Here is a 14639-nt window from a genome sequence, read left to right as displayed (position 1 = left end):
AACCTATCCTATGTATTCACGAATTTATTGTACCTAAATTTATTTATTGTATATCTACATATGTAGTTGCATGCTTGTTCCGATACAAGGTAAGTGAGGCGAGAGAGAGATGCGAATACGCAGGGACACATCTGTGCGCGATAACAAGGCACACAGAGAGAGAGAGAGAGAGAGAGAGAGAGAGAGAGAGAGAGAGAGAGAGAGAGAGAGAGAGAGAGAGAGAGAGAGAGAGAGATAGATATGGTCGCGCCTTAGCGACTGACCGCGTACACTGATTGGTTTACTGAGACGAAATCGTGAAGTTGAGTGCTCGGCGCGAGCAATAGCTGTTTTGACAAGCTAGTGAGCAGATGGAGTTCCATCAACTGCTTTCTTCTACCAAACCTCAGCTTTACCGTTCTGTCCTTTTCTTCGCCTCTGAAGTTATGCGGGAGACGTTTGGTGCCCGATCGAGCACGAGCTCTCTTTTCGTGAGCGTCTTCACTAGGGGAGCGGGTTGCGACGTCGCTTGACTCTTCGGACAGGCTGAATACGCATGCTGCGGTTGGTGGTACAGAAGATAGGACTGCTGGTGCACAAGGAACTGCTTCTGCGTGAGAGAACTAGGGCTGTGTGGTGCATGGGGCGACTCGTCCGTTGTGTGTGTGCGTCAACGCGGAAATCCACAGAAACCTTCGACGGACATAGGGTGTCGGCATCTGCTTTGTAAGTACCGGCTTGATGGTTTGCTCTCTCTCTCTCTCTCTCTACTCATTCGCTCAGCGTGCTCTCTCCCTCCCTCCGACCGCCTTTGTTAATTATTTGCTATTAAAGATTCTTGTAGACGTTCTAATATATCTATAGCCCGCTACTTTATTCGAACACCCTACCTTCTCACGCCGACGACCGCCTACGAATTAGCGATTTTCGCGCTTCTTAGCCAACACGACGAATCTGCGCTGATCCGACCGTTCTGTCACCGACGAACACCGGACCTGGGAGGACAACTACGTCCAGGAATTTCAAACTTCATTCACTCGACTATTCTCCATTCATTGTTTTATATATTCACGGGGTAATCCGGGCTAAAACCCCGTTCTGATATATTCATATACCGTCTACATTAGTTTCTGGAAAAAGTTGAATATAAACACTATGCGTAAACAAAACAGTAATTGACTACACGTTATATATATATAGTTTACTATGATACTTATGATATTATACTTACTGAATTACACTCAATATCTTTTTGATTTTATTTTTAAATATTTATTAATAAAATTGTATATATCAAGCTGTTATTTAACTTTTGTAAATTTGTTTTCCGAGTATAAATTTGGAATACGATGTTAAACTTGAATTTTATATCAAATCATACAATGAAGACGATATTTTTAGAAATTTTTGAATGCAAAATGAAAATAGAAAACTGCTCAAATAAAAAATAAATATTTATATAAAATAATAACATTTGAAACTTATTGAGAGCTCTATCGACGATTTGCATTCAATAATTCCTTATATGAATAAGTAATTTAAAATACATCTATCCACTTAGATTTTCATTGCCAGTCGATTTTATTTATGATTATTTATTATTTATTTTATTTTTACTGATCTGAATCAGTACAAAAATCCATTAATAATTATTTTCGTTATTCAGCACGTTGTCAAGCGATGAGAAGCCGCCTGAAACAACTGTGAATGAATATTATAAGTTTCATCCAAATGTCAAAGTTGGTCCAATGGTATACATTTTTTGTGGAAATTTTTATCACGGTAGTAAATTTGTGGCCAAATGCAATACAGAATATCAAGTAAAATTTATGAGTAATTCTTTTTTTATTTGTCAAGATCATTCCAATTTTGCGATAATCTTCCAATTACCATATAAAAAGATAAGTTAGGAAGCAAATCAATTTATTTCATAGATACAGCTTGTTAGTAGAGAGGAAATTAAATAAAAAATTGTTATTGAAATTTTATAAGAAAAACAAAGTGAAAATGGTAAAGTAAGAGAAACAACAAGTTATTAGGAATTTCGCCAATTACTGGCCTTAAAAATTAAAAAGAATTTACTAAAACAATTGTATAATAATGATCCTTATTTTTCTAAGCGAAATGTTGATAGAGACAGCTATTTGCAGTTAATAATAGACCAGTTACCAGAATTATTAGAAGATGTTGTTTTAAGAACTAGACGGAGAATGTGATTTCAGCAGAATGGTGCAGCAAACTAAAAAAAACACAAAAGATCTCATAAACGATTAAATAAAACTACAGAAATAGTAAGCAAATAGGTGACCTCCAAGCAATTAGGTATTAGAAATGTACAATTTACAAAATCTATTCTCACTGCACTAGAATCTACTTCTAATATAAATATTTGTAAATATAAACCATTTGAAACTATCTTTTACCAAATAAATAAAATGACAGCAGAAAACATAAAGGTGAAAATGTCAAAAGAACAATTAACCTCCGAAAAACCAACACAGCATTCAAACTGTCTTTAGGTTGTCGGATTATTATTTGCAATGGTAGTCGATTCAATTAATCGATCCGTTCGCGATTCGGTAACTCGCGCGTTAGTACGAACAATTAAGAGAGAGAGGGGGCGCGCGAGTATTTGACTAAGCAGTTACGCCTCAGTTGTTTACGCGACTTTACCGCCGATTTTATTTTGCACCGTGTTTCGCTGTTATTAAAGCTTTTCTGGGACAATATTACGTGCGTGAGTGCAACGACTTTATTGCAGCAGCAAGTAGCAGCAGTGCAGATGCAATATCATAGCTGATTGGAGGTAGACTGAGGTAGTGCAGCTGATAAATAGGAGGAGCAGCGGCAGTTGATTTATCTCATCAACAATTACGGCTGATCATCGTAATTCCGTATTTTGTCAACCGCGATAGCGATTTTTTGTATTCGCGCCGAGCATTAGTTAGCAGTAAATTTCGAATCTTTTCTCTCTCTCTCTCTCTCCGAATAATATTCATTGTAAAATCCTATTCGCGTGCGTTAGTCTTTCGGCCCAATAAAGACTGTAGTTTCCTTTTATTAATTAAAGTTAATTAATTTCATTCGCTGATTACGTCATTTAATTTTCCATTAGCTTAAGCGATTTGTTAAAAAGGCTTAGGTTTTAATCCGATTACGTCTAGGAGATTAAGCGGATTAGGCGTAAAGTCGTCCACACCTAAGATTCATCGAGTGTCACAAGTCACGTGACTTGAGGTGAGTTCAACTCCGTTGGAAAGAAGACACTTAAACGAAATCATCTGACGTAAAGGCGAATACACGTACAACTATACGTGGTTAACGGAGCGGCGGTTAGCTCTGCATCGTGGGAGTTTGTGCTTAAATAAAGATCCCAATTTTTCAAATAACCTTCCCCGGTACATGGCGTCCGTCTGGTGTTAAGACCCGTTTCGTGCGAATAGGATTGTGCGTTGAAGGTAATCGACGCATGAGAGAGAGAGAGAGAGAGACACGATTGCGCGAGCGCTCAGGAAGGTTTGAGCGGATGGTAGCGCGAGATCGTGAGCAGTACGCCCTCTACTGGGGAAAAACGAAATTACTTCGACTTTTTTTCTTATAAATTGTTAAGTTTATTGTAAAACGGGCCGAAAGCGATAGTTATTAGTAAGTAGAAGTGATTTTAGGTCGTTCGGACTAATCAGGTGTTAACCCATTTCAGCCATAGTTTGGTGGATAAAGAGGGGATTGAAGCACCTGAACAACGATAAAAGCAGAGAGCGAGACCCAAGCGTGCAGTCCAGAAAATATTAGCTAGGCGGAACAAGCAAACAGCAGGCTCCGATCTTAGGTAGGATATTTTTATAATATTTATAGATAATTTGCGGAGACTGCACGTGTTCATAATCTCGCGAGTTTGTGCCTTATAAAAAGGAGGCATTAAGGGTAGTTACACTAAATAATGTATACCCCGCTCATACCTTGGGTGATAGGAGGCGGTAGTGGTCGATTAGATCGATAATTTTAAACCTCGACCGCATCCTACACCCGTGCGGAGACAAGATGGCTCTGTTGTCAGCTCAAATCGACAATTGGTCATTAGAGCTGAACTCCGCACAGCGCGAACGCTACTTGGCGGATTTAGTGCTTCGCGAGGATGGAAGTGTCACCCAGCAGGCGACTAGGCTTGAAAGATGGTTGTTAGGAGAGTACACCGTCACGAATTTTGAAGAGACCACGCGCAGTAAAGAGGTGGCGGAGCGTAGGAGGCGCAACCGACAAATGTGGGTCGATACAGTCTGTGACGAGTTGGAAAACCTCAACGCAGAAGAGAACAGCGACCATCCCCTGAGGATCATCAACAGGGAGAGAATATCCTTGACAGATATGTCAAGGACATTCGCCTGCCCGGATGAGGACTCTGAGGGTGAAGCCCGCCGCCAAGAAGAGGATGAACTCATCCAGAAGGCCCTCTACACCCAGAAGCAGGAAGAGAGGGAGAGGAGACGGAGCAATCCGGATCTCAGTTCGCAGGAATTCTGTACCCGGAAGGAGCCTCAGGGAGAATTATCCTTGAGTGAAACCTTCCGGGAAATAGAGTACCTGAAGGAGGGAGTCGACCGCAACCACAAGCTAGTAGGTTGAATCCTAGAAACCCTTCAGACTCTGCAGGGAATACAGGTGTGTGCGGAGCGCGAGGCACAGGACATGCGCTAAAGAATATGAGCGCTGGAAGACGGAATGCATGAAATGGCCAATTCTAGCCGTTCTTCTCAGCGCGACTCGGTTCAACCGCGCTCCAGACGTAATGTGGACTTTCAGGACACATTCACCTGTCACTATGACTCTGGGATTCCGGGAAGCACACCGGCTCCTCTAAGACCAGTACCCAGGAGAAGGGACGTCACCCCACCGGAAGCCCTCTATAGAAGAGAAGGTGAAGAGGATCCGGAGGAGTATGGAAGATCCGCACCTCTTTGACAGAGGAGTCGAAGCGGATCGTCTGGCACCGGTCCTCAATTATCCTCAGGGCTCTCCACAACCCAAGATGTTGGGAAAATCGTCCTTGGATGGAAATTGAGGTTTGCAGACAGTAGGGCACAGAGCGTGGATACGTTTTTGTCAAGGTTGGAAGATCTGCGCATGGGCGCAGGGCTGACTGATGACGAGGTACTTTGTTCCATATCAGAGATCTTCGAAGGTAACACGAGGACCTGGTACGATAACAATAAGTACCAGTGGCTCAGTTATGCAGAATTCGTCGCTGACGCCCGAGATTGGTTCGGCACTAGTACGCAACAGCAACAAAGGCTGTTGCAGGAAGCCCAGAACCGGTTCCAGGGTGAGAACGAATTAGTGCGGGACTATGTATCCAACCTGATGGCTCTTGTCAACAGACTGAAACCACTAATACCCTTGGAGAGGTTATTAGACCTGTGACAAAATTCTCTTTTTGTCACCAATTCTTTTGCGGGGTAAGTGAGGTACTTTTGCTCACGGTAATTGAGGGAGAAAAGAGAGGGGAGGTCAATAAATAAATTATACATAGACAGAAATCAAATCAAACTTACAACCTATTATTATTAATAACTATTCACATTAAATATACGCGCTCATAATATAATATAAATTATTAACTAACTAACTACGAAATAGAACAAAGAACGATTTAAGTTAATCACAAATGAATATTTCACGGTCCATCCTAACTAATAACTAATCACACACCTAACCTATTACAAATTTACTTAAGAATTACGCAAACCTATACCGGATGAATTGCCCGGCACGTGGGCGCCTTGACAATTCGCCGGTCGCAGCTACCACCAATACCAATTAAAATTAAGCGCAAACCTCTAGATAGCCAGCACGTGAATGTCTGGCTATCTTATTAAATGCGCACCGGTCGTCGTATCACCAGAGAGAAAGAGAGAGTGTAGAGAGAAAGAGAGATTCAGAAAAGAACAAAGAACCTTGACCTTGTTGTTCTTGCCTACTCGGTCAAGAGCTGCAATCGGTGAGGTTGCAATCCCAGAAGAGCTGCCATAGATGGCGGGGTCATTTTCTGAGGAGACCTGCAACCGCGGCGAGATCGCTGTCCTGGGGAGCAGTAGAAGCTGTGGACGCTGCTGTCCCGAAAGGCTGTGATGGTTGACAAGGCTGCTGCCCTCGAGTTGTCCAACGGGAACGACGATAAGCTGGTCACTCTTCTCTGCCAATCAAGAGTGTTGACTTCAAATACACTCTTTCCTGGCTCTCTCTTTCTTTCTCACTGTTGGAAACTGGAATGGACTCGCGCACGAATTTTTCACACGCTAATCGTCTCGCGGCCGCTCAGCGGCGCTCGCTCCTATCCCTTCACCTATTAGTTAGGCGGCACGCGACGCGCCGCTTATCGGTCACGTGTCGCGCGCCTGCCTATCCCTGCATAGGCCTAATGCTCGCTCTCTCTCTCTTTCTCACTCTCTCCGCGCTCCTCAACTTTTCTTGCGCTCAGCTCCGCTAGCCTGTCCTTGGCGCTAAAACAAAAAGGCTGAGTGTTAGGCGCATACTTTAATGCGCCCAACGTTGGCCACCACACCTTGCCTAGTGGAGAAGGAGGGAGAAACGCAGACGAGAAGCCGGCGCACGGCCTGCTCTCGTCACAAACCTACTCCATGCAAACCTCCTTCCAAACATCCAAATTCAGCTGCGTCGGAGCGAGTTGACGTCGATATGCGAATTCAACAGGAGGGCGACCGAAGTACAAAACACCTTATCTTACGGTCGTCGTCCACGTGTATTCGCCGACCCCAACAGGACGATTTTCCTTCAGCACGCTTACCAGCCGAGCAAAAGAACAGCTGGTAGTAAATCTCAAACCGCTGCAATGGTTAGCGAAGGGAAGGTGCGTGCGAAGAAGGAGGAAGATCCGCAGCGTGGACAGGGCATGGAGAACCCTGCCAGGAGGCCTACCGAACAAGCGACGGTATCGGCCATGCAAGCTTCCACTTCTGATAAGAAGATGGAGGAACGTCTGGAGGGCATCGAACGGATGCTACGCAAGTTGGCCAATGAAAAGGCAGGACAGCCCTCCAGAACAGCATAAAAGCCGATAGCGTGGAGGAAGGAAAAATTCTCCTTCTCCCAGGTCTCCTGGCGAGCAGCGAGAAGGACAGAGGCGGAAGATCGACTTCACGAAGCTTCTCCAGTGTTCCGCTTGTGGCAAACTAGGATTCAGCCGTAAATTCTGCCCAGACTATAACAAGGAAAACGGCAAGGAGATCGAAGAGAAAAGGTCATCTTCACGCCTCCAGTAGATTCGACTTCTCGCTGCGGGTCGTCGATGGGAAACAGCAAGTTGTCGGCGACCCAGGGATCCAAACAAATCCTGAAAGGGCATCAAGGGAGCCCAGGATCTAGTGGTATGTTGGAGCAGAAGGCGATCGAGCCCGATGCCAGCCCTCGGCAAAATAGGGGAGTGGTTATCCTGGAAGTACCAGATGGCCACATACAGGTTGTGGAGGAGGGGGAAGACTCGATTGATGTGTGGATCGAACAACCCGAAGACCTGAAAGGTTCGGGCCTCTCCACACAAAAAGCTCCTCTGCCGAAGGAATCCACGAGTAGAAACAAGCCTATCGTCGTTGCAGCAGTGGAAGGAAAAAAGCCGCTGAAAAGCACGACGAAGGGAGGCAAAGATGCGACTCGTGGATATGACCCAGAGGATGAGACCGGGTGGTGGTTGCGGATAGACATAGGTGACTTTAAAATTAGAGCACTCTATGATACCGGCGCCTCATCCACGGTCATGGGTCAATTAGGGCTGAGATTGGCATCGGAGATGGGATTGAATGTGACCAGGGCAGGCGATGCAAGGCTCGCTGATGGGCGCCCATGCCCTATAATTGGTCACGTGATGTTTCCCTTTAAGCCTTATGTGCACAGCCGGGCACCCGGGTGCCCATCACGTCACGTTTGTGTCAATAACTTTTGGAAAAATTTTTTTTTCTGATCTGAGCTCCCGCTTCCCCATGATTTAACTTATTTAGAAGATAACCGTATAGTTAAATGTTATAAAAAATTTTTTTTTGCACATAAATTTATTAGTTGAAAAAGAGTAACCGCAGGGCACAACCAGGGACCCGGGTACCCACTAGAGAAAAATGTATTTACTGACTTGTAAATAAGTTCTATAATTAATTATTATGAAGGAGACAATATAGGTAGATAAATAAATAATTATAATTGTTTAAAAGATGGAAAAATAGATTTTATTATCATTCTACACATTCAAAACACAATACTTTCGCTGATGAATGTTCATCGTACACAGGTTTTTCACAGTTAGCACAACATTTTCGAGTTTTTCTACGCCTTTTGATTGTTTCGCGGTAACACAAGTGACAAGAACCTGTTACTTTGATCCTACCTGTACTATCACGAGCTACAGTTTCTTTTTCGACAATCGGAGTAGCAGCAAGCTCAACTCCGAGAACGTCCTCGATCGCATTTTTCGCCCAATGGTGACGCATATCTTGCATGTTGGAAGAGCGATCCTCGATAAACGGTTTAGCAATTTCTTCACTCAGCTGGCGCAAGAAAATACGTCGCTGATTCGTTTTTTTTGTAACATATTGTTATTTTCGTGGTAAATTACATACGCCGCAAGTGCTCCAACATCTAAAATATTGAAGAACATTGCAAGTGGACACCTCTGCGTTCGTCGATGACAAGTGTAACGACTAACCATTTGATCCATCGTATCAACGCCTGATTTATATCTATTATAATACGTAATCATGTTCGGTTTTTTTCTCGTCGTCGTTTACAGTAGCATCGTAGTGCATGGCTGACATTAAAATTACAGCTTTATTTTTTTTCGGTACATACGAGCAAAGTGCAACGTTGCGTTCGTGAAAACCAAAGAGAGAAGAGTATTCAGGCCTTACTTTATTAGCAGCCATTTCTTTAGGGATATAAGGTTTATTCTTCCTCAAAGTTCCTGTAATAGTCAATTTCCATGAGAGCAAGTGTTTGGCAAGTGGCAGAGTAGTGAAATAATTATCCATTGTTATATTCCTACCACTATTTTTGAATGGAGCTGCCAGCTCTTTCACAACTCTCTCTCCTTGATTTTTTTCACGAACGTTGCCAATTTTTTCCGTGTAAATAATTCCTTTCAAAGGATAAGCGTTTTCAGTATCGCAAATGCACCAAATTTTTATTCCGTATTTTGCTGGCTTTGAAGGAATATACTGAGTAAATTTCGTGTGTCCGCGATATGGATACAACTGCTCGTCAATAGTCAAATTTTCGGTTGGCTTATACAACTTAGCCAAATTTGAATTGAACATTTTCCATACATCTCGAATAGGAACAGCTTTGTCTTGCTCTGATCTTTCTTGACGAGTGTTTGCATCCTCAAAACGAATGAATCGCAATATAGCACGAAACCTATTTATGCCCATTGCTGCACGATATAAAGGATATGAAGTGCTTTTCCACATTTCGCTGGTGTGATCTGTGTTAGAATTATTTGCTCCTGAGCATATCAAAATTCCAATAAACGCATACATTTCTTGCATGGTCACGGGACGCCACGATCGATTCGATTCCGGATTATTTACATTATAGTTTTCAAACACGGCTTTTGCTTTCTGATTTGTACAACGGACAATTATGTCGACAATTTCAACTGTAATAATCTTTTTTAATGTATTTCCTACCGACAAAGTACCTGTAGATCTAAACGGCCCGCTTCTTTGTCGCAGAACATTGTGAGTAGCTACTTGATGAATATCGGGTGGAGTTTTGCTCCAAACTGTTTTGTCTTTTGCTATATATTCAGTAGCATTTTCCGTAACTACTTGTTCTCCTCTCGTCGGTATACCTGAAGAGAGACCTATTCTCGTCTTCACTTTGCTCAGATTCACTGCTCTCCTCTCCCTCCCTTTCGGACTCCCCGCCAGTAGTTGCTGGATCATAGTCAGTGTCTGTTGCTGCGTTTATAGTTTCTCTCGGTAGCCAGTTTTCATCATCGCTGTCATCGTCGCATTCCGAGGAATCATTGGCGTCTCCAAGCAGATTGTTGATGTACGCATGCTTTCTTGCACGAGTCAATCTAAATTCAATACATTTTTATGTTGAAAAACTGTCACGAAAATAGAAGGAAACTTGATAATTATACTAGGACACAAGTCTTACCTTGAGAACTCGGAACGTGATAGATGCTTTTGCATGATATAAATATCAAGCACTGCTCACGAAATAACAATAAAAAAACACTCAACAATGCCTCTTCAATTGTAATAAGTTTCAAACATAAAGTCAGCGTCGTTTTTACCCTAGACGTTGCTTGGCGCACAACGGTACTCCTGAGTTTGCTTGCGAAGCGCGTCCGCTCCCCTTCGCTAGAAACGAATGACTGAGTCATAGATGCTACAGAGATCTCAGATGGCTATAGTAATGAAGGTATACCACCTTACTATCCCTCATGAAAACATTGCGAACAGCTGTCGACCGCCGAATGCGAAAGCTGACCGAGCACCACCAGCTGAGTACCCAAAATCTTTGCTCCGATTTATTCTCAAAGCTACTAAACTGTACTGTGCAACTCGGAAATTGGTCAAATACATTTAATTTATGTTAATTTATTCAAAAAAATAGATTGCACATGATTTCAAACATATTTATACTTAAAAGGTCATGAAAGCTGGGTACCCGGGTACCTCGGTTGTGCATTAGTGTGGGAAAAGCTGATTATACACGTAAGGGTTATGGTAGGAGGAATCACGAAAGAAATCAGAGATCACCATTACGCCACTGCTCACGGATGACTGCTACGTAGGCGCGAACTTTATAAGAGACTTCCGCGCAGCTTTGGATCCCGATGAGGATGAATTATGGCTTAAGGACACCCAGGTGAAAGTACCAATGGAAGTGGCTGGAATTGATGGTACGGCATTTCTCGCACCGGTAGGACTTTGGGAGGCCACGGAGACACAACTGGAAGAAATAGAAGACCTCGTTAGAAGATTGATTCCTGACGGAGGTCAGGCTTTAGGCTGTGCCGTGGGGGTTGAGCATGAAATAGATGTTGGAGGTGCTCGACCCATCAAACAGAAGTACTACCCAATTTCTGATAGAGTGCGAGAGGAAATGCACGCGCTGGTCAAAGTTATGCTGTAAAAAGATGTAATCGAACTAGCGACCAGCGGATGGTCAAGTCCAATACTAATGGTAAAGAAGGCTGATGGAAAATATAGGTTTTGCGTGAATTGCCAAAAGGTAAATGCGATTACCAAACCTGATGCCTACCCTTTACCATATATGAACGACATCTTCAGAAGAATAAGGGATGCAAAGTTCATATCTACGCTGAACTTGAGCAGTGCGTACCATCAGATTCCCCTAAAGGAAGAATCGCGTCCGATATCAGTATTTACAGTACCTGGATTAGGGCGCTTTCAATTTAAGAGAATGCCCTTCGGACTGTCATACGCAGGGGCGACCTTCCAAAGATTGATGGACAAGGTGATAGGCCCGGATATGGATCCATTTGCTTTTGCTTACCTCGACGACGTAATTGTGGTTTCGACTTTTGAGGAGCATAAGCGGCACCTAGAAATAGTATTAAAGAGAATTCTAGGTGCGGGCCTAACCATCAACAAAGCCAAAAGCCACTTCTGCAAGACGGAAGTCAGGTACTTGGGAGTTCTTGTGAACCAGGACGGAGTAAGACCAGATCCCGAGAAGATACGACCGATATTGGAATATCCAACAGCCCGGACTGTCAAACAGGTGAAACGATTCATGGGAATGACCTCGTAGTATAGACGTTTTATACCCGACCTTGCCATGATCGCTGAACCTATAAACCGTCTAACAAAGAAGAATGTACGTTTCTCTTGGGAGGAGGAGCAAGAACGAGCTTTCACGAGATTGCAGGAGGCGATGACTTCCACCCCAATATTGCAATCACCCAATCCTAGCGTCAATTTATACTGCAAACTGATGCCAGTGATAGTGGGATCGGGGCAGTTCTCACGCAGGATGTCGATGGAGAGGAGCGTGTAATAGAATACGCCAGTCGATCACTCAACAGCGCTGAGAGGAATTATACGGTCTCCGAGAAAGAGTGCTTGGCAGTGGTATGGGCTACTGAAAAGTTCCGGTCGTACATTGAAGGGCATCACTTCAAGGTCATCACCGATCATAGTTGCCTGAAATGGCTCCACAATATGAGAAATCCCACGGGAAGACTAGCGCGATGGGCGCTATCATTGCAAGGCAATGTCTTCGATATTGAATATCGAAGGGGGCATCTCAATATGGTACCAGACGCATTGTCTAGAGCCTATGAGGAGGAGGGGACCGAAGTGACTGCCATAAATAGCCGGCCGGAGACCACTGACGTCTGGTATTTGCAACAATACCAGGAAGTATGCCAAGACCCATACTCTCATCCTACTTGGAAGATAGTGGGAAGGAGACTATATCACTATCAACCTGATGAGGACGGTGAAGGGTCCATCGATAACGATGAAGCGTGGAAGCTTGCGGTGCCTAGGGAGAAAAGGGACCAGGTGCTCCAGGAGGTTCATGATGCTCCTACAGCAGGACATCAAGGACGAGAGCGTGCGTTTTCCAGGGCTAGGCGCTTGTACTACTGGCCTAAGATGTATGATCAGGTCAGGGAGTACGTAAAGAGTTGCCCGGTATGTCAGCAGTGCAAGGTGGAACAAAGAGCATCTTGCGGGCTGATGGGTCGTAGACAACTGTCACGACCCTGGCAGATGGTGGCCGGTGATATCACTGGTCCGTTTCCCAAAAGCTCTCGAGGTTTTAAGTACATATTAGTCTTTGTAGACTTATTTACTCTCTAGATAGAGTGCGTTGCGATACGCAAAGCCAATGGGAGGACAATCGCTAGGGAATCACACGAGAGGATTGTGACTAGGTTTGGCGCGCCAAAGGTATTCTTGTCGGATAATGGTACCGAATTCAAGAATCAGGAGGTCGATTCATTCCTTCAAATGAACGGCATCCAGCGCGCCTTGATGCCCATGTATCATCCCTAAACGAATCGCACTCGGTAACTCATAGCGCCACTAGATATAGTCCTGCGATGCTCATGTTTGGACGTCAGCCGGTATCTCCTTTGACGTTCAGAAGAACCCAAGATCAGCAGGCCCTTGAATGTTCGGAGGGTCAAGCTATGGTAGATTGGGCTGAACATATGGATAAGCTCCCTAATTTATGGGAGAGGGCCAACTCCAAGTCAAAGGAGGAAGCTGCGAGTCAGGCGGCTTATTATGACCGGAAGAGACGGCAACCCGAGTTTATGGTCGAAGATTGGGTTTGGAAGAGGAACAGGATTCTCTCGTCGGCTGCCCAAGGTATTTCAGCCAAATTGGCTCCGAAATATGCCGGTTCGTACGTAATTGAAGAGGTTTGTGGTTCCAACACGAACAGACTAGGCAATCAGCTGGAGATCCTGCTCGAGCTCTTCCATACCAAAGACCTTAAGCCGTACTATGGTCCGGGTGATGAATAGGAAAGCGAGAAGGTCATCGATCCTCGCAAGCCGCAAAACGAACAGCCGTCGGAGGCGAAAGATTACGCGAACGCGTGCGAAGATCCGGGGAGGGATTTATCAAATGAGCGCATCGAATTAGCAGCCCCCACGGCCGTAGATAATAATCCCACCGAGACATCGGATTTGCCGGTATCTGCCCCAACCAAGAGAGGTCGAGGTCGACCTCGAAAGGTCCCAGAGACGGTCACCGGTCAAGTAAGAGGTAACAACTCTTCCTTAAAGGAATCTAGAGGGAGAGGTAGGCCTCGAAAGGCCGTGCCCGTCGTGCAAAGGATGGTTGGGCCGATAAACCCGAACGGAAACCGACGAGGGCCAGGACGTTCCCGCAAAGAATCGCGAGGGAAGGCATAACTCGGTGGGATGCGGCGTTTAATAGGATTTTTCTTCGCGCAGGGAGTTTCATTCGAGATTTTTTGTTTTGGATGTTTCAGATGGACCGGAGAATCGTCGTTAAGGAAGGGACCTTCGAGGTGGTCACGCAGATGTTATTGGATCTGCAGCTGGGCCCTGATGCATCGTAGTTGATAGAAGATCTGCGGAACTTCGCCAGGATCCAGTTGGTCGGGACCACCCGAAGGGAGTGCCACAACGCTTCGGTGGCGGACGTTCTCCGGGACGCATCGTGCCCTATAAAAATAAATAGAAAAAAATAAATAAAAACCTTCAAAATTAGCTCAACTCGTGGAAAATTATAGTAAATAAAAGCAAATTAATACATATGGCGTTTCCACTTCTAAAAGACACTTGCTCGTCTATCAAATTTAACGATAAGTACATTTTACAAAATAATCATGTAAAATATTTAGGTAAAAACCTAGATCAGAGGCTTATATGACATGTTTGAAAGAACATACAGAGTGTTTCAAAAGTCCCGGAATTGTCCAAAAACTCGAATAGAGTGTGTTTCACGGAAAAAAGTTTTAGATAAAATTTACAGTGTTGATGAACCGATTACGTTTAAATTAAATTAATCAAATTAATTAAATTAATCATTAATTAAATTAATTATTACATGAATGTAGTTTTTGTAAAAGAAAATAAAGATACATTGAAGTGACCAAGAAAATGAACTTCAACGTCAAAGTTGAGTTCACTAGGAAAT

At 44.0% G+C, this 14639-nt stretch overlaps 2 protein-coding genes across 4 annotated transcripts in view; one reads left to right on the top strand and one right to left on the bottom strand.

Annotated features, from left to right (window-relative positions):
* The window catches only part of LOC131663268 (terpene synthase), a 375296-nt gene that overhangs the window by 336451 nt on the left and 24206 nt on the right, over nt 1–14639 (top strand). The gene's annotated exons all lie outside the window — the stretch shown is intronic.
* The window catches only part of LOC131663267 (piggyBac transposable element-derived protein 4), a 111411-nt gene continuing 104976 nt past the window's right edge, over nt 8205–14639 (bottom strand). Inside the window, exons 2-6 of one of the 3 annotated variants that reach the window (XM_058933572.1) lie at nt 13648–14164; nt 10420–10944; nt 10283–10349; nt 10144–10195; nt 8205–10060 (exon numbers count right to left, since the gene is read on the bottom strand). In XM_058933572.1, the coding sequence (XP_058789555.1) occupies nt 8724–9923 (1200 nt within the window). In that variant the 5' untranslated portion in view covers nt 9924–10060; nt 10144–10195; nt 10283–10349; nt 10420–10944; nt 13648–14164 and the 3' untranslated portion in view covers nt 8205–8723. The remainder of the gene's footprint in view (nt 10061–10143; nt 10196–10282; nt 10350–10419; nt 10945–13647; nt 14165–14639) is intronic. The other 2 variants (XM_058933573.1, XM_058933571.1) reach the window with 2 other exon arrangements.

Source organism: Phymastichus coffea, unplaced genomic scaffold, assembly GCF_024137745.1.
Source record: "Phymastichus coffea isolate CEN01 unplaced genomic scaffold, Cenicafe_Pcof_1.1 PCOF00032, whole genome shotgun sequence".
NCBI classification, from domain to species: Eukaryota; Metazoa; Arthropoda; class Insecta; order Hymenoptera; family Eulophidae; genus Phymastichus; species Phymastichus coffea.
Note: the sequence above shows the minus strand (reverse complement) of the source record. Positions and strands in the feature narration are given on the sequence as shown.